This window comes from Elgaria multicarinata, chromosome 16 (assembly GCF_023053635.1).
Source record: "Elgaria multicarinata webbii isolate HBS135686 ecotype San Diego chromosome 16, rElgMul1.1.pri, whole genome shotgun sequence".
NCBI classification, from domain to species: Eukaryota; Metazoa; Chordata; class Lepidosauria; order Squamata; family Anguidae; genus Elgaria; species Elgaria multicarinata.
The window spans coordinates 15,155,032-15,173,091 of NC_086186.1; the positions used below are offsets into that span (position 1 = coordinate 15,155,032).

Here is an 18,060-nt window from a genome sequence, read left to right on the forward strand (position 1 = left end):
AATGTGAGCAGAGAGCGACAAAGTATTACTGCATCAGTAGGAGTGCAACAAAAGAGGTTCAATGTGCACATTTCAAATTAACTTCATATGACAAAGAATATCAGTTATGATTCTTCATCGTGATGTAGTTTTGGAGGGACCAAAGAAGTGACTTGCTGATGGTTTTAAAGAACATGTGGAACATGAATGATATTTGCATACCGTTACAGTTGTCGTTTTCTAGGATATATCCAGGTGGACAGATGCATCTATATGTGCCATCTAGATTTTGACATGTACCAGGTGCACATTTACCAGGCTCCAGTGCACACTCATTGATATCTGTAAGAAGATATAAACAAAACAATAATCAGTTCCCATTCTTTTGACATGTCCTAATCCTGCTCCTTTTATTAGTAAAGTTTACGTTGCATTTTTTCAGTGAAAGCAAGGGTGGGGGAAAGACTCAGTTTCTTGAACTACTTATGAGCTATATCTAAAGAGCTTTTGATATGAAGATACAAATTGACAGTACAGCAAGCAAGTTGCATCTTATCAGGGTTACATCCTTAGTGGAATTTGTTAAACTAAATCATTCCCGATAGGAAGGAGCAGGGTTCATTAAATAAAGGAAAATCATGGGTTCACAAGTTAAAAATATCCCCTCTCCAATAATAAATAGAATTTGAAAATAACAGACATGATCCAGCCAAAGTTAAGCACTTTTACGTTCCCAGTCAGTTGTACCAAACTGTATCCGTCCAATTAAAACGAATCTGCTAGCAGAATGGATACCCACTTCCCACTTTTCTGTAAGTTTGGATGCCCCTCCAGAAGAGATTTGGGGGGCAGAGTGTGGCAGAGGGGGAGGGGGAAGACACATTGGTGGATGTATCTCACTGATTTCAGTTGGAAAGTGACAAGCACACATTTAATTCTCCAGTTGGTATCGATGATATTTTAAATGCTTAATTTTTGCTGGAGTACAGCCATTCTATACTGGCTGCCTCAATCCTGGAATTGTTCTCTGCCTCAAATATACACCTTCAGATCCTTTTTTTAAAAACTCTACCAATATTTTTTGTGAACAGCCTAGAGAGCTTCAGCTATTGGGCAGTATAGAAATGTAACAAATAATAAAGAAACTATAACTTATCATCTTTTCTAACATTTGTTCTATCTTTATATCCTTCGATTTTACCTAAAGCTGACACTGGAATTCCAACATAATTGAGTATTTACTATTAATTAAATTTAGAATGATGAATCACTTAACTAGTCTTTGAACATTTAGTTGGGAAATACTACATACTAGCAGTTTATAACATGCCAGCCAAGTTTGCAATAATATGTAGTACAGTATATTGCAATGTCCTTGTTATAGATATTTATTGGTAATAATGTTTGTTTGTTTTTAAATAATAGCTGAGTGAGGAACATGTAATGTCCATTAAACTATTCAATCAAGGATGGTGCTTGTGACCCTCTTAACTCCAACTGAAAAACAACAACACTAAAATGTAATGATTAGAAGCTCAAATCTGTGAGATATTTGTAACGTTCAGAAAGAATTGATGATTTTACCTTCTACGCAATCAAAATTTCCTAATGGCCTAATATCGCACAATGTGGCAATCATATGTAAGCACTTCTATCCCAGCTTTTTAGAGGAAAAGCAATAAATAAAGAACGCATATGTGCCTAATAGTATGAAGGAGGCATTTTAAGAACACAGTGCATGGCATTTCAGAGTTTACTGATTTCTACAAAAGATTTGTTATTTCAACAGAATAACTAGTCTGCGCTTCATCTTTCTCTGGGAACTTTAGCAGCTAGCTCCCACCATTTAAAATTAAAAATGGCAGCCAAATACTGCCATTATATTTATGACCTACCAACACAGATCCTTCCATCTGGAGGCATTTCATAACCATCATTACAGACACATTCGAAAGACCCAATGTTGTTGATGCAGCGGCCATTTCTGCACAGATTACCATTTCCACTGGCGCATTCATCAACATCTAAAAGAAGAAAGGGGCAATAAAGGGCAGGGGAGTAAGAGGGGAAGGAAAAAATAGAGAAAAGAAATGTTTAATGCAGCATCCAAAATTTTAAAAACTACTGTCCTTACAAAATGAAGCCTCCCACCAATAGCACAATATTGCAGTTGGTCAGAGTGATGCAACTATATTTGTTTCCACTCCAGTACCAGACTCTCCAAACACTGGCTCTGGTTCTAAAAAAAAGGGAGTCTTTATTCCAGCTAGAATTCAGACGGGGGATATGGACTGAGAGAACAAGTCACAAAGGGTTTTACTCCCAAGCCTTGTTGAGTGGTCTACTGACAAATATGGTTGGAACTGCAGGAAAACTAGAAATTTCAATTTCATTTGTGGAAAAGTTCCTTACCTATGCAGTCATTATTGTGAGAAAGAATGAATCCTGTATGACAGCGGCAGTTGAAAGAGCCGACTGTGTTTCTACATGTGCCATTTCCACATGGGTCTCTTTCACATTCATTAATATCTGTGAACAGATTAAATCAGAAATCTCATGTTATATCTTCCATAATTCAAAAGAAACACAAATCTCTACATCCACCAATCAAGATAAAACGAAGTTGCATAGCTCGGTCATACAATTCACTCTCACATCTTGGAGAAAGATCAAAGGAAAAGGGAATGAGCAGAGCCATTCAGAACCACAGGTTTCCCACAAAAGACATTTCCTGTAAAGTAGGTTAATGTGTGAAAGGGCATGACCATCCATGTTGAACTGAGAGGGACAGACTTATTAACTGGTCTAATGAGGACCTCCACTGACCGTGCCTCTAAGGACGGCTGACTCACAATGAGAACTACAGACCTCAACTGATGGTGAAACTGAGGCCAAGCAGATAGACAGTGAGTAAAATCAATAAAATAATTTTTGATAACAAAAATAATGAGAACAATGAGAAATTCTTTAGCACCAATGATTCAAAGCAATTTTTTTTTTTTGGCATGGTTGAGTGATATGTCCTTCCTACAATAGCAATTGCTGAAGGCCAGATGACCATATCAATTTATCACATACAATAACCTTTTCACTATTATTCATAAAGAGGTCAGAATATAGTTTCGTCCATACCTATACACATAGTTTGGTCTTCATTGGTTTTGAATCCAGTGTGGCAACGGCAGAAATAACCTCCTTCAATGTCGTGGCAATCACCATGGCTACAAATATTGGGTATCTCTACACATTCGTTACGATCTGAAATAATAAAAGTTTTTCAAATTACTGCATGAAAAGATGATTATTTGAAGCTGCCATTGGTCTATTTCGCCCAGTACTGTCTGTTCTGATTGGCATGGTCTCTTCAAGGTCACATGTCAAGGACTGAACCTGAGATCAAGGCCATGGACCCTACTTTAAAGAAGAACGTTTTGGATTGCTGCTATTTCACATCTGCTCGCTGCACAAGTAGATAATACAGCCAACAAGTTCTGCCCTCTCCTTAGGGATAGTTGCCATGCACAAGAAAACTGATGGATACCTTTGGTCCTTAGGTGGAAGATGGTCTAAGCCATTCTAAAAAGATATCAATTATCAGACAGATGTGGGTTTACTTGAAATTTGTATGATACCCTGAATCAGGGTCAGACAAAACTGAGGAACATCCAAAATAACCAGATGGAAGTCTCAGGGTGTAAGAAAACAAAGTTAGTTTGAATAGCAAAGCTTTATTTTGCTACATCCTGAAGCTTGTTCTCAGTTTTTATCACATGTTTCTTTACTCTGGCCTTCTTCCAATATGTTTGCTGATGCTGCTGTTTTTATTGTAGGTTTTGTTGCTATTTTTATTGTAGTTTTTCTGTTTTTACTATGTTTATATTCTTTTTTAAAGACTGTATCAGTTTTTATTATGTGTTTTATTATTGTATGCCGCCTTGGGAGGGCTTCTGCCCTGAAAGGTGGCCAAGAAATATTATAACACACACACACACACACATCTGATGCACGGAATCAACTGCTATCTGATTTAAAATGTTTGTCTTCTATTTAGGAAACAAAATTAAAGAAGTACTTTCATGTTACCATAATTTTACATGATGTGTAAATAACTGATTTTCCCCATTAACTTAAAAGTAGTTTCACTGAAATATTTAATTAGAGGAAAAAATGCAAAGAAGTACAAATAATGTGATTTAAATGTTATAATCAAACCATTTCCAAACTTGACTAAAGTATCAGGATTACAGTCTTGATCCAGCACTGTCATTAGTGAATGAGGTGATTTCTGTGGCTTTTAACAGATTTGGCTGCTATGTCACCTGCAACCTTACCTGAGTAGAGATAGCTTGGCCACACACAGGTAACCCCCTCTTAGGTAGGTCCATCTTTAAAAGCATCTTGGAAACTACATTTGGTCCAACACAGCGACACTAGATTACTAACTGGAACTGTGCCGTTTGACTATATGATGCCCAAGCTCTGTCAGTTGGCTTTCAGTTCATTTCTGGGCCCAATTTAAAGTGTCATTTTTAACTTTGGAAGACTGCATGGCTTGGGCCCAGGCTACATGAAAACCTTCTCACATTATGTACCTGTCTGAACCTTAAGAATTCCCCTGGAGGCTCTGCTCAGAGTGCCTCCTTATTGCAAGATCTTCCAAACTAACCTAATTGCTTCTGTCAGGAGCACAGAACACTAAATTAGTTTTAAAATTGAGGAGGGCATTATGGAAAAAAGGAAGCAATATTTGCCATTTGAAGAACTCCACTAAATCATTACGAGAAGCAAGCAGCTCAACCCGATGAAGCAACAGTATGGCAGGTTAAGGATTTATGTGTCCACAAACAATCTCAATGTACCATACCTTTTCCAATGTGTGTTACTTAAAATGGCACACTTATCAACTGGCTAACTTTGCACCTTATGCTCTTTTCCTATGAAAGCCAGAGCAAAATTCAGGGAAGTAATGTCTGTGCCAACATACATTAGAGCATTGTTGCTCGTATCAGCTTCTGCCATGCATTTTCCTGTCTCTGTTTCAATGAAGGACTTTCAAGCACAATTATGTTAACAATGTGCATGTACCCAAACAAAACAAGCCTTTCATTCTCAAAGTGAAATTTCACTTCTTCTTCTACACCCGTTTCCCACAAAGACCTTAAAAAACAATGTAAACCTGTACTGTAGGAAAAAGTTCTCCCCAAAACTCAAATCTGTAGATCAGAAAATGCCAAGAAAATATTGCTTACGTTCTTTCTAATTCATTTGGAAATATGTGCAATCTTTGTATTTGTACACACACTTTTCAACAGTGCTTCATATAATTAAGATTAAATTGACGGTACTTTTTGATGCGATCACTTGGGATAAAAAGAGCCTAGACATTGCTACCTAGACATTGCTACTTGCCCTAAGAAAGAAGTTGGGCAGAAAAGTTTCAAGTGGCAAGTGTATTTGATTTGTAAAGTGAATTGTGATCTGAATTCTAGCCCTTTAGCACATTCACATCATGTCCGATGAGAAAAGATATGTCCTACTTCATAAAATTGTAGTATAGGAATTGCAAAGCATTTGCACATTAGTGCAAACACATTAGTTGGACTAGTAAGTGAGCTAAAGCTAATATGAGTGGCTTTCAATCACAGAAAAGTTGACACACACCCCTTAGTGGGGGCCATTAAGGGGATGGCCTTCATAACCCAAGGCTCTCCGAGTTGAGGATCACTGTGGCCGTGTTCAGTAGACACCTTAAACCATGGCTTTAACCACAGTGAATAAGGTTTTTTGCTTTATTCACCATGGTTAAAGCCATGGTTAAAGGTGTCTTCTGAACACAGTCTGTGTTTCAATAGGTTCTGTTCCTACTGGAAGGCAGTTTACAGAAGGTGGTGCCGAAGACGTCTGCACAGCACACTTATGCTATGGAGACCCCACATTCCATCTTATCTCCCATGATCAGCTGCAATGCTTAGACTGTTACACTCTTCTTGCCATGTTCACTTGCAACCAGAGGACAGAGGGATGGAGCAAAGCCCCACAGCTGAGTACTGAAGCTGGGTGAAAGGTCCCAAATTGCTTTGGTAGCCCTGGGATAAAAGGCAGCTGGCACTAGCGTTCCTTTCACTGTGCCCCCAAACAGGAAAAACATACAGCACATGTGTAGAGAGAGGGAAGGGGATATCATTAGAGTACAAAAAGTTGATTTTGAGAATAAGGAAAGTTAAACAAGCTCAATAGAGCCTCTAAAAGAACTTGCATCCTGCCCAAAAGTCACACTGGTCTGGAGACCCCTCTTCTTGGTGGAGTCAAAAGCTGCCCCCCTCTTTTTTATCAGGAAGAGGAGCTATCTTGGATGTACAGACTGGACATGGGGAGGGAAAATAAGGTTTTAGAAATAAACCCTCTAATGTGCATTATCAGGTTCAGGTTCTAAATTAGGTAACCCACACTGTTCCACAGATAAAAATCACTGTTTATACGAAGTCCCTAAAACTCTTGATGCTAAAAGAGCATACCTGCAGTGTACTTAGCAAAAGAAATGGCATCTGTTATACAGAGGAAAAGGGTGGCTGTTGAACTTCCCAGGCCAGGAAAACATACAATTTTAAAATGTAGGAAGTTTCTCTGGCATCTTCTTTTTCAGACTCAAAGTCAAAGTACAAGACGTTGAATTTAAAAGAGAGGTGCTGTTAATGTCTTTGCAAAGAGACAACTTTGTTCCAGAAATTAATTGAGGTATGCACAAATTTTATAATGGGGTACTCTGGCTTGGAAGTACTCACCAACGCATCGGCCTACTGGTGTGAACCGATAGCCAGGTTTGCAATCGCAGCGGTAGCTACCCGGTGTGTTGATGCAGTCTGCATTTTGTTGACACACATGTCCATTTTGGCATTCATCAATATCTGTTGGAAACAGAGAAGGAAATCAGAATGAATTGGAAAATGAATGCCAGCAACGTTGGAAATGTAACTGCGTTTCAATTTATAAACACTTACAAATCTAAATGAGAATTAAACTTAAACTTACAGCTGTTTATGCCTGTCTGTATCTCTACACATATACCTACAATACCCGGTATTCCCAGGCGGTCTCCCATCCAGGTACTAACCAGGCCTGACCCTGCTTAGCTTCTGAGATCAGATGAGATCGGGTGTGTTCAAGGTAGTATGGCCGTAGCTATATGGGAGCATAGCTCAGTGTGATGGAGAACATGCTTTGCCTGCAGAAGTTTCCAAGTTTGATTACCGGCTTCTTCAGGTAGGGCAAGTAAAGAATCCTGCCTGAAAGCCTGGAGCGCCACTGCTGCCAGGCAGTGTTGACAATAATGGGCTGGATGAACCAATGGTCTGACTCAGTATAAGGCAGCTCCCTGTAGTTTTAAAGACCTAACTTCCTCCAAGGTTCAGAATGGATAGCAACATTTTATCTAATGTCATAATCACCTCTTATATAGTAAGTTACAAGCAGTGGGAAAAGTGCTTGTAACTTACAATGGCTTGCTTCCAATGTAATCAATTTATGAATGGAAAGAGTTCTATTGACGGAAAGAGAGGTGCACTCATGGAAGGATCCTTTCATGAGTGTAAATCCCCTTCTGTGAATGAAGCAATTACGTTGGACATAACCCTTTTTAAAAATAAAAAAACCTCCCTCAATCTCGATCCAAGTGGAGAGGCGGGTAAGAAATAAATTATTATCATCATCATCTCAAAACTATTGCTGTCTTTACATGTTGTGTTTTTGCTATATGCTTACAAACACCTTAGGTCTACACCGAAAATCTAAATGAGAATTAAATCTCATTTAGTGTGAGTGAGATTAACATGTTGGGATCATATTATCATAATAAGGCCCAGTATTGGGCAAAAGGCGGGATACAAATATATATAGTGGGAGACTCAGCAGAGAACTAGGATGGGATACAACTCCTTACTGAGTGCACACTCAGTGGTAATCCAAAGTTTGAAAGAGAGCACAGGCAAATGCTGTGCAGAAAACTGCTCTATGTGGTTGTATATGAATGTATATGTGTAATGTATATGTGAATGTATATGTGTAAGCACCTCAAGCATTTAACACACACACATTTCACGAGAAATATTAACAGATGCTCAGGTCACTTATACCTCTGCTGTTGTTCCTTCTGTGCAAGGCTTACCTAAGTGGACACTTCCAGCAAAATCAGCTTTTTTTTTTACAACTGCCCTGAAAAGCGAAAACAACTATCTTCCTTGCAGCTATCTTGATGCAAGAACTAATGAGCTAAGGGCAATAAATCACTTTTGTCCAATACAATCACTAATATTCGGAAAAAAATGTTTATTAGACAATGATTTTAAATACATAAATCAATTTAAATAAGCCCAAATGGAGGCAAGGCTAACATAAGTAACTGGTTTTAATTCAGAAGCATAACTTTTTCTGGAACACATTTTTCCGGTTTTTAAAAAAATTGCAGCTCATTATTAGCCCTTAATTAGCATTACTTTTATTTGACCTAGTTTTCTTTCCTGCTGACTGGGAGCACAGCATATGACTGAACGGTACTTTTCCATCTGAAAAGCTGGCCCACAGTAATGCACTTTAGTAAAACTCCTCAGTTTATTACCGCAGATGGAGGCACGCCCATTTCAAACAGCTGCACTCTCATATGCAGAATTCCTACGAGTAAGAAAGATCTGAAAACTTGCTTCTGTGAAGAGAAGCTAACCACAAGGGTGCTAACTGAACAATGGCTGTATAAAGGTTTAAAAACACAAAGCAATGCTGTTTCAGCCTATAATAAGATTTTGAAACTGTGCTTGTAAGTTTGCTACTGCAAGTCAGTTATTCAATGCTACTGCTTTTTTCTATGCTTCCTGTAGCATTCAAGCCTCCTCCAAGTTACTACACCTGTGCAAAAAGAAAGTAGCAGCAGCAATTATAAACTTTGACCTCTTTGGCCAGGTTAGTATGGAACCTGTATGTAGTCAAGACTTTTCTCTTCTCCCAGGCATTTAACAACATATGCTAAGTTTGTTTGTTTTTTAATGGACCCCAGAACTGTTGTTGTTTAAATGAATACTGTTGTTTTATACTGTTTTTATATTTTTGATGGTATTAAATTTTGTATACTTTTTTTAATGTTCACTGTTTTTAACTTTTGTAAACCGCCCAGAGAGCTTCGGCTATGGGGCACGGTATATAAATTTGTTTATTTAATAAATAAACAAATAAATACTCAAATATCGCAAGACTATTGTGTATATGTTGCAAATGTTTGCATCTGCCTTGTGTTTTCCAAATCTGGAAGACTTTCCAACACTATTATTACATACATACTTCTTTATTACGATCCATAGATCCATGAAAAAAACAAAGAACAAGAATCAAACATGAAATCATACGGAGCTATTATCAACTTATGTCTAATACATAGAGAGCTCTAATCCTGGCCGCCACTGTAAGAAATTTAGCAACAGCCAAAGTTATTCTTGAGGACTTCTCTTCCAACAGAAACTTAACATAAAATTTGTCTGAACTCCTGGACAGTTTGCTCAACAATGGGGTGATCATAAGATGGCGGGCCTGATTATAAAAGCTACAGGACAGAAGGATATGCTCCATCGTCTCCACTTCCATGTTCCTACAGGGGCACCGTCGTTCCTGATAGGGGACACCAGCATATCTGCCCTGAAGTAATTCAATAGAATAAACATTGCCTCTGGCCTTGGAGAAAGCAACACTATTATTTACTTTCAGCCATGAAAATGAAGACAATTCATTTGCCACAAACAGTTGGCTCCGAGCCACTTAAGCATTTTATGAGCTGAAAAATCAAGTAGAGTGTACCCAGCAGGAAATCTTACATACAGGCTAATGAAGCAAGTGCCAAATAGAGCTTGAAAAGTCAGTGAACTTTGTTCAGAATGTTTTATACATACAGGAGAGTTCTCAAAAGGTGTACAGGGAAGAAATAGCAGTCCTTGGCTTGCCATCACCACCTTCCAATACATGCTGCTCAGCATCTTCAACTGCACATGTCAGCACCACAGACAAAGCTTAGAGGCGTTGCTGGCTCTAGGTGTTTAAGGGCCCTTGACCAAGACACTCTCAATGGGCCTCTTTGCTCAGGGAGTGTACCTTCTCACCACCATTGACACTAGCTGCCATTGCTCCTCATCATTGCTGCTACTTGACAAGCAGAGGAACAGTGAGCAAGTAGGCAGCGGCATCTACTTCTCCTTATGACCACCACCCCCGTTGTATGGGCCAGAGTGAGAAGCAGGTGAACAACCAGGTTTCAATGCTGAAGAGGAGGAGCAACTCCGGGATGCTCTTGTCAGTGGGCCCCTGGTGGGATGTGGGCCCTCAGGAGGTACTCAACTATGGGCATGTCTAGACGGGGCGATATCCCGGGGATCACCCCTGTGCGTCCACATGATGCACAGGGGCTCCCGGGGGCAGGAAAGGATGAACCCTCCCTTGCCCCGGGATATCGGCCTACCCTTTTTTCACATTTTCCCCCGCAGTCTCAAGATGATCCCAAGACCGCAGGAGGTGTGGGCTGCCATCCCATTTTCGTCCCAGCTCCTTGCAAGTAACCATGAGGACCTGGGCAAGGGGCTCTTCAGGAGCTCTGTGCCCATCCGGGGTGGGGTGGGGGGAGTGGGAAGGGGGGAGGTTCACTCACATTTTCACAGGAGCGCTCGAGCACTCATCTTAAAAAACAAAATAAAAAACAAAATGTCCTCTGTCCTCCCAGGACGTCATGTGCCACATGTAGACTGAGGGGAAGGCTCTCGCGATCATCATACTGCGAGAGCCTCCCCCTTCCCTCCCAGATCACCGGGAGGTGTAGACATACCTTATGTCTACCCTTGACATGGGCCTGACTTAATGGTGTTAAAAATGGTAGCTGATCCAAGAGACTTCTTCTCTGAAGACAAAATGTCTATTGGCTGTCAGGATAAGGATGGAAGGCATGAAGGGAAGGCAGCAAAGCCTCAATGTGCCCTTGGACCCCTCCACCAAATGTATCAGTGTCCGTGTTCAGTATGCCTCTCTTCATCATATTTGTCTCATAGGCTTGTTTCTAAGTGGAAGTCCCTCACCTTCACAGATCAGCAACTTGTCATTGTAGAAGAAACCTCCTGGACATTCGCATCGGAAACTGCCAACCAGGTTTATGCAGACTCCGTTCTCACAAACCCCAGGGATCTCACGGCACTCATCGATATCTGCATTAATAAAATGGAAGTTGGAATGTCTGACCCAATTAAACAAAAAATAATGATTTTTAAAGACAAAGACTTTACCAAAAATATAAAAAATCTCTCACTTAAGAGTGTTGTAGAATTCTACTTTCTGTACCATCTTCTACTCTGGTTTGCTCTTCATGTGATAAAAACAAGAGAGGGAAGAAGGGAATTCCATCTAAAAAAACACTTGGCTCTTTCTCCATGAGTTCCTGAGTTTTTTCCCTTTGGGTTTGAGATTTGGAAATCTTGGCCATTAAACATCTACACACTTATACTCTATGTGAAAAACATTCAGATCAGATCCCTTTCCTGCCCATGACTTAAAGTCCACACGAACAAAAAGGATTTCCCCCCTCAAATTCAACACCCAGAGGAACTGGTATGAAATGTCAGATAAAAATCTGTGCTTTAGCAAGAAGAAAAGAGTCCCAGTTTCCTTCCAACCCACTGATGATTGGAAGCCATCCCAGAAGCTTTCCACCCTTCAGTACCTATGTACTACTAAATGAAGCTGAATTACAATGTTCTCAGAACTTTATGTTGCCTTCAACCCAAGCAATAGTTATCTCACTGCCAGCTAGCAGGGCCTAAAAAAAAGATGGCTTAATCTAACCAAACTAAGACATGGAAGGTGAGTTCTATTGCTTTGTCTAGTTTTCACAACTTTGGGAAAAGGAAAATCATGAAGGCAAAGCTTCCCTTTTCCCTAAAATGTATGATACGGAATTAAAAATAAATTTCAATAGAATTTCAGCTCACCAACTGGTAATCCTGTGAAAATGTCTATGAAGAAACCAGGCCTTTGACTTCCACAGAGGGTTGAAAATTCATCTAAAATGGAATAACAATAAAAAGAAGGAAAAAGTTCAATACCTTTGGAGTATTTCATATGCCAATAGTGTTTTTTTTTTCTCTAGCAAAAATACAAACCAGTGCTTGGGATGGGGCATTGTTCACATGGTCTATTCCAGGCCCGTCCAATGTTGTAGGAACAGCAGCACATTTTTTTGGTCATGTTAAACAGCAGCTCTCCATCACAGGTTTGATTGTCAGCATAATAATTTCTGTAGCACAGACTCCTCCTCATATCTGCAAAGGGGAATAAAAATAGATATCAACGCCTTAGTATGGTGTTCATCATGAAGCCTGGGACAGCAAGTGGAGGTGATCCCCTGTGGTGGAAGTTTTGGGGTGTGCAGCAGAGTGGGACTGATGAGGCAAAGTCCACCAGGATATTCTCTCAAAGAAGCTTGTACAGAAGAACTTCCCAGTAGACCATACCCCATGTTAATTTAGTGTGCGTTGGGCAGCACCAAAACAGTGTCTTGGGCCAGCACCTCATGTGAATATTGGATGCCATCAAAGAATGAAGTAAGAAACAGATAAATTTGACCCATGGGGTACAATTCTCGGGGGGGATAGGAGCATAGGGAGCTGCCTTATATTGAGTCAGACCATTGGTCCATCTAGCCCAGTATTGTCAACACTGACTGGCAGCAGCTCTCTAGGGTTTCAGGCAGGATTCCTTTCCTCACCCTACCTGGAGAAGCTGGGGATCGAACCTGGGACCTTCTGCATGCAAAGCTTGTGCTCTATCACACTGAGCTATTGAAATGAGCAGAAGTGGCACAAGAATAGTGCTATTGTGCAGCTCCCACTGGTTTAAATGAGGTTGTCACAAGATCATTTCCTGGTGGATTATGCTTCAAGTTAATTAGAAGAAGGATGGCATTTGGATTCCACAGTTTTGAATTTTCAGCCACCAACATGTATTGGGCCGGACCTGCCTTTAAAAGACAAAATATGTTCGCTCTATGTTTTATTAGTAAGCCATTTGTTTCAAGCCTTTTCTTAAGGGTGTTGTTGAAATACAGTGCTCTTAGGTTACAAAGCTGACAGCTATTGTGGAGTTACATCATCGTCGTTGGAAAAATGTCTTGCAGCATTGTCCAAAATCCCACGAATGCCACTTGGTTTCATAACTATAAAACCCAGAACACACTCATCAAAAGCCTCAAAACCTTGGCAAGCAACGCACATGCTAACCTCAACCAGCCACGGGTTCTTAGATTTAAAATCTTGCTCAATTTGTGATTTCATAGCCTTCTGGTGAAATACTGGAAGGTGATGTCCTGTGCCTTTGGCTTAGTTTTACTTAGACATTTTGAGTTCATTTGAGTTTGGAACCTCAAGAGCAATTCAGTGAGAGGACAAGGCTGAACTGAGATGCGTTAAAACTGAAGGTAAACCCCAGAATGGGGTATCTGCAAGGTTGCTATGCACTGCAGACATAACAAAACTGTTCAAAAAGTTTACTACAATGCCTCTGATTTATGCTAAGAGTTGGTACTGAACCAGCTGTTTTTGTCCTAGCCATACAGCAGTTCTTCCTTTACAAAATGAGAGGCAACCTAGCCTTTCCGAAAGTCAAAACCTCCAACTTAGAAGCCTTCTTCCCTTTCCTACATGCAAGGTTGTGTTTATTGCAAAATAAGGGAACATATTCATGCTCTTTATTATCATTACTTCATATCGCCCAAGGTTTAAGCCTAGGAATGAAAAGTTCTGGAGCTGAGCTATGACAAGCTCTGGCTCAAATTAAGATGGCAATGCCAAGCCCGTTATGAGTAGAAGAATGCTCCTAGTGCACTCTGTGTGTGACTGGAGCAGTTCCATATTTAAATACACTGAACCGTCACCATTACTTCAGTCTCTAGTATTGCAAACCAAATTTCTTACTCTTATGGTTAACCTTTTGCTACTTGCTAGTGCCCCTGTTGAATTCTATGAGAATTTTGCCACTTCAACAGAGCCTGATGCAGGACTTGACTGTGCTTGTTAAAAGCATTACAACCATCCACATTACAGTGGTTCCTAACCTTCCTAATGCCGCGACCCTTTAATACAGTTCCTCATGTTGTGGTGACCCCCCAACCATAAAATTATTTTCGTTCTTCTCTACACGATCCATTGTCATGGGATGGTTTGCTAATGAAAATAATACATAACAATAGCTTTAATAATACAAAAGATGATACATGACATAGTTCAGTCAATACAGTTTCCGAAGACCATTGGAAATATGTGTTTTCCGATGGTCTTAGGCGACCCCTGTGAAAAGGTCGTTCGACCCCCAAAGGGGTCCCGACCCACAGGTTGAGAACCGCTGATCCACAAGCTTTGCCAGCGAACGTCCCACTGGGAAGGTCCGTTCATGGATCAGTGACAAGAAAAGCCACTCTTGCCAGATGATGCAGACATAACGAGGCTTTCCATTAATGGTGGGAAGGAAACACTAACACGCAGCCGTGCTTTCTGATCAATGAGTTCAGATATGTCAGAAGTTAATTTACAAAATTATTTCTCTGTTTGGCTGATGCACATGAAGCCATGAGTTTGTTTGGTACAAGCTGGCTTTTCTCGAGTCAAGTTCAACCATGCTGACTGTTGCTAGTTCAGAACTGGGGCTCTTCCACACGTCGTCCTGAGGCCGCTTCTATGCGACCCCAGTGAGACCCCAAAATGATCGTGTAACTTGCCTTTGGAAGAGCCGAGGAAGAGGCGTCCTTGCCACCGCCGCCACCCACAGACCTCCTCCCCGGCTGGGATGGAGAGCTCGGGGGAAGAAGGCGGGGTGGAGAGCTTCTTCCGTTCTCCACCCCACCTTCTTCAGCAGAGCTCTCCTCGCCGGCCGGCGAGGAGGTCTGTGGGTGGCGGTGGCGGCCACAGGAGCCTCTTCCTCGGCTCTTCCAAAGGCAAGTTACACGATCACTTTCACGTTGCACTGGGGTCGCATAGAAGCGGATCCACTGCGGGTCCGCTTCTATGCGACCCCAGTGCGGGGTACGTGTGGAAGAGCCCCTGGTGTGTGATACCAGTAAATCTGAAAAAACAAAGGCTTTATTTTCTCCTTCTGGCATTTTTAGTCTATTATGCCGCAACATTGAGTTTTTCTGCTATGTTTGGAGTTATTGTTGTGAGTTTGTGTTCTGATGTGACGCCTTAAGTGCTCCATTCCAGTGTGAAAAGGCAGGCTAGGAGATTAATTAAATAAGCTTACCCATGCAGTTGTTTCCTCCATTGACTTGCATGTAGTCAGGAGGACAAATACAAGTATAGTTTCCTATGGTATTGTAGCAAGTTCCAGGCCCGCAGATGCCAGGTGTAGTACACTCGTCAATATCTGTAAGGAAAATACAAGTCTGGGGTTTAATATCAAGAAGAGAGACATAGAGAGATGTAGTGTAGCCAAAGATTGCATAGAACTATGCCATCTAATCCTAGATTCATTTCTAATTTTTAGATTTATATCCTGCCTTTTTTCCTTTTGCAAGGAACCCAATGTGTATGGGTTGATTGTAGTTATTCCATGGTGTATTATTACATTGTTGGGTTGAGTCCTGGTATTGCCAATAGGACAGAGGATTGCTCAGCCTGGAACAAAACAATAAATGGGTAGGTTTTTGTACAGATTTACTTTGTTCAAGACTGTATTTGAGTTAAAGGTGTCTGAACATCACTTGTGATGAGGCCATGTCAAGGTTAGAGCTGGATATGGAGAGAGGGGTATGGGTAAAATGGAAAAAAGTCTACAGGCAAACCTCATAAATTGAGGTTAACAAGAATAATTACTACTTTTTCACCTATTTAATGTCTGCTTAGTACAGACACTGCACTGAGCCTTGCAGAGAACAAGGACATGATATGGTCTCAAATCAAGACATCTTTAATTAACTGTTGCTTTCTACACCTATCCTGCCCACCATGGCTGTAGTGTATTCTGGAGAGTTACTATGCAGTTTTATGGATGGTATTTCTTTTTCTCTATGGAATTAAAAGTAACAATTCCCAATGCTGAGTAAACCTGAGGGTAACTTACCATCACACACTCGAGTCTCTTCATTCAAATAGTAGCCAGATGGACACTGACACTGAAAGCTACCGAACGAATTGATGCATTGTCCTCCTTGGCAAAGTCCAGGTAGTTCTTGACATTCATCAATATCTTATTGAGATAAAAATACCAATAGTATCTTGTTAAAATGAATCACAAACAAACTAAGCTTGTTAAAGAATATTTATTATAATGTTATGGGTGCTTCCAGATGAGGCTTTTATCATGTGTTCACCCTGCTTCATTCCCAGAATTTTACAAGAGGTCCAGATGACATTGTCTTCATCTTGTCAGTTTCTCTTGTTTTCCCACCGTTTCTTTCATCTTTTTTCACTCCACAAAGGATTAGTTAAGAAGGAAAAGACAGAATAGCTACACAATTATCTTTCAACTCGTATCACTAGGAGCCTTTCCTCTGGAAGCACCCTATGACCGAAAAAACACAAATATACATTACCCTCCAAAATAACCGTAATAGGGTTGGGTCGGAACCCTTCTCCTCCAGGACACAGCAGTTTGTAGTCAGCTGAAACGGAAAATAGATCTTATGCATCTATTACAGTAAAAAGCTTTGTTGCAAAGATTATCACTCTTGGGGGTTTTCCAGCATTCTCCTTCCAACCTGAGATCTCTCAAGTAGGCGGTTCCCAGGATGAAATGAACCAATAGCCTCAGACGTTGCAATCAAGTTTATATGTAACCTCCACCCTATAAAATGTACTGGATTCCATCCACATTTTGTTTCTGCCAAAGCAAGTTTAGCATTTTAAAAAAGGCATTATTTAGCTCCCTTTGCTTAATGTTATTTCAAACCCAGTGGATTTTTCTCACATAAAGAACACAACCTCCAAGCAATTTAGCACATGGCTGTAACCTGTGGATGATCCTTAAAGGGAGCAAGCAGACCAAGACACAAATTAGCTATCATTTTGTACTGTTCAGTCTCACTTACTTGAATTCACAGCTGGGCACTGTTCACAGGGAATTCCCCAAGCTTTACCAAGGGAACAGCAGCAAGAGGCCTTGGAAACGCCAACCCCAATTTCATTACTGCAAGCTGTGTCTCCGTTATCTCCTCGCGGTTTTATTTCCAAGTAACAGTAGCCAGAGCGTGTATCTAATAACCAAAGGAACCAGACGTTTTAAGTACTGTAGAGCCTTACAATTTCAGCATAAAAGAACAGTCCCCCATAGAAGCTAGGTTGCTATTGACACTACCTTGAACATTCCTGTTCATATAAAGTGGCATTTTAAGCTGCCCCTCAATTATCTAGAGCTTCTTCCTGCTGTGCCAATTGGCATCTCTATATATATATTTTTACCCCAGTAGCTCAGAAGGTTTAGCACCTGTGCTACTGTCACTTCATAAATACCTATTCTGTTCAACATATAGGTTATGTTTCTTCAATTGTAATGGAGAGCTGTAGCTATTAATCTCCCGGACCCAAACATGCAGAAAGAATCACATGTGTTGCATTAGGAAGGCCAAAACCCTTACGATTCATAAAAGAAAACAATATTTACCAACACATCCAACACGAGTGGGGTTCAGCTCAAAATCTGGGGGGCACTCACAGGTGTAACTGCCTGGGATATTAAGGCAAGTGCCACTGATACAAGTTGTGGGATCTGCACACTCGTTGATATCTGGTTGGGAGGAAAAGCCAACAACCACACGGGAATAAGCAAACAACTTAAAGACTACAAGCTAATGTAAATAGCAGCAGCACATGATATTCTGATATGCCAATTTTGATAGCCCTTTCTCCTAAGCTAAAAAGAAGAATTAAAGCATCAAAAGACTTCACGATTCTGCTCAATACCCACATCCCACTCCCACACGTGATCCAGACATTAGCCTTGAATTAACTTCCTTGTCTCCAACATCTACTATTCCCTTCCTTGCTGGCTTTTCTAATGAGTATTTGCATTCTCCCTGTATAT

At 40.6% G+C, this 18,060-nt stretch overlaps 1 protein-coding gene and 1 non-coding gene across 2 annotated transcripts in view; both read right to left on the reverse strand.

Moving 5' to 3' along the window:
- Window positions 1–18,060, reverse strand: part of FBN1 (fibrillin 1) — a 200,171-nt gene that overhangs the window by 28,067 nt on the left and 154,044 nt on the right. The window contains exons 36-48 of the mRNA XM_063142808.1: window positions 17,641–17,763; window positions 17,069–17,233; window positions 16,574–16,642; window positions 16,102–16,227; window positions 15,283–15,405; window positions 12,153–12,311; window positions 11,982–12,053; window positions 11,076–11,201; window positions 6,762–6,884; window positions 3,112–3,237; window positions 2,392–2,508; window positions 1,875–2,003; window positions 202–321 (exon numbers count right to left, since the gene is read on the reverse strand). Coding sequence (XP_062998878.1) covers window positions 202–321; window positions 1,875–2,003; window positions 2,392–2,508; window positions 3,112–3,237; window positions 6,762–6,884; window positions 11,076–11,201; window positions 11,982–12,053; window positions 12,153–12,311; window positions 15,283–15,405; window positions 16,102–16,227; window positions 16,574–16,642; window positions 17,069–17,233; window positions 17,641–17,763 — 1,578 coding nt within the window. The remainder of the gene's footprint in view (window positions 1–201; window positions 322–1,874; window positions 2,004–2,391; window positions 2,509–3,111; window positions 3,238–6,761; window positions 6,885–11,075; window positions 11,202–11,981; window positions 12,054–12,152; window positions 12,312–15,282; window positions 15,406–16,101; window positions 16,228–16,573; window positions 16,643–17,068; window positions 17,234–17,640; window positions 17,764–18,060) is intronic.
- Window positions 7,042–7,160, reverse strand: LOC134409902 (5S ribosomal RNA). Its single transcript, XR_010026224.1, has one exon. It is a non-coding gene; the product is annotated as a 5S ribosomal RNA (ribosomal RNA).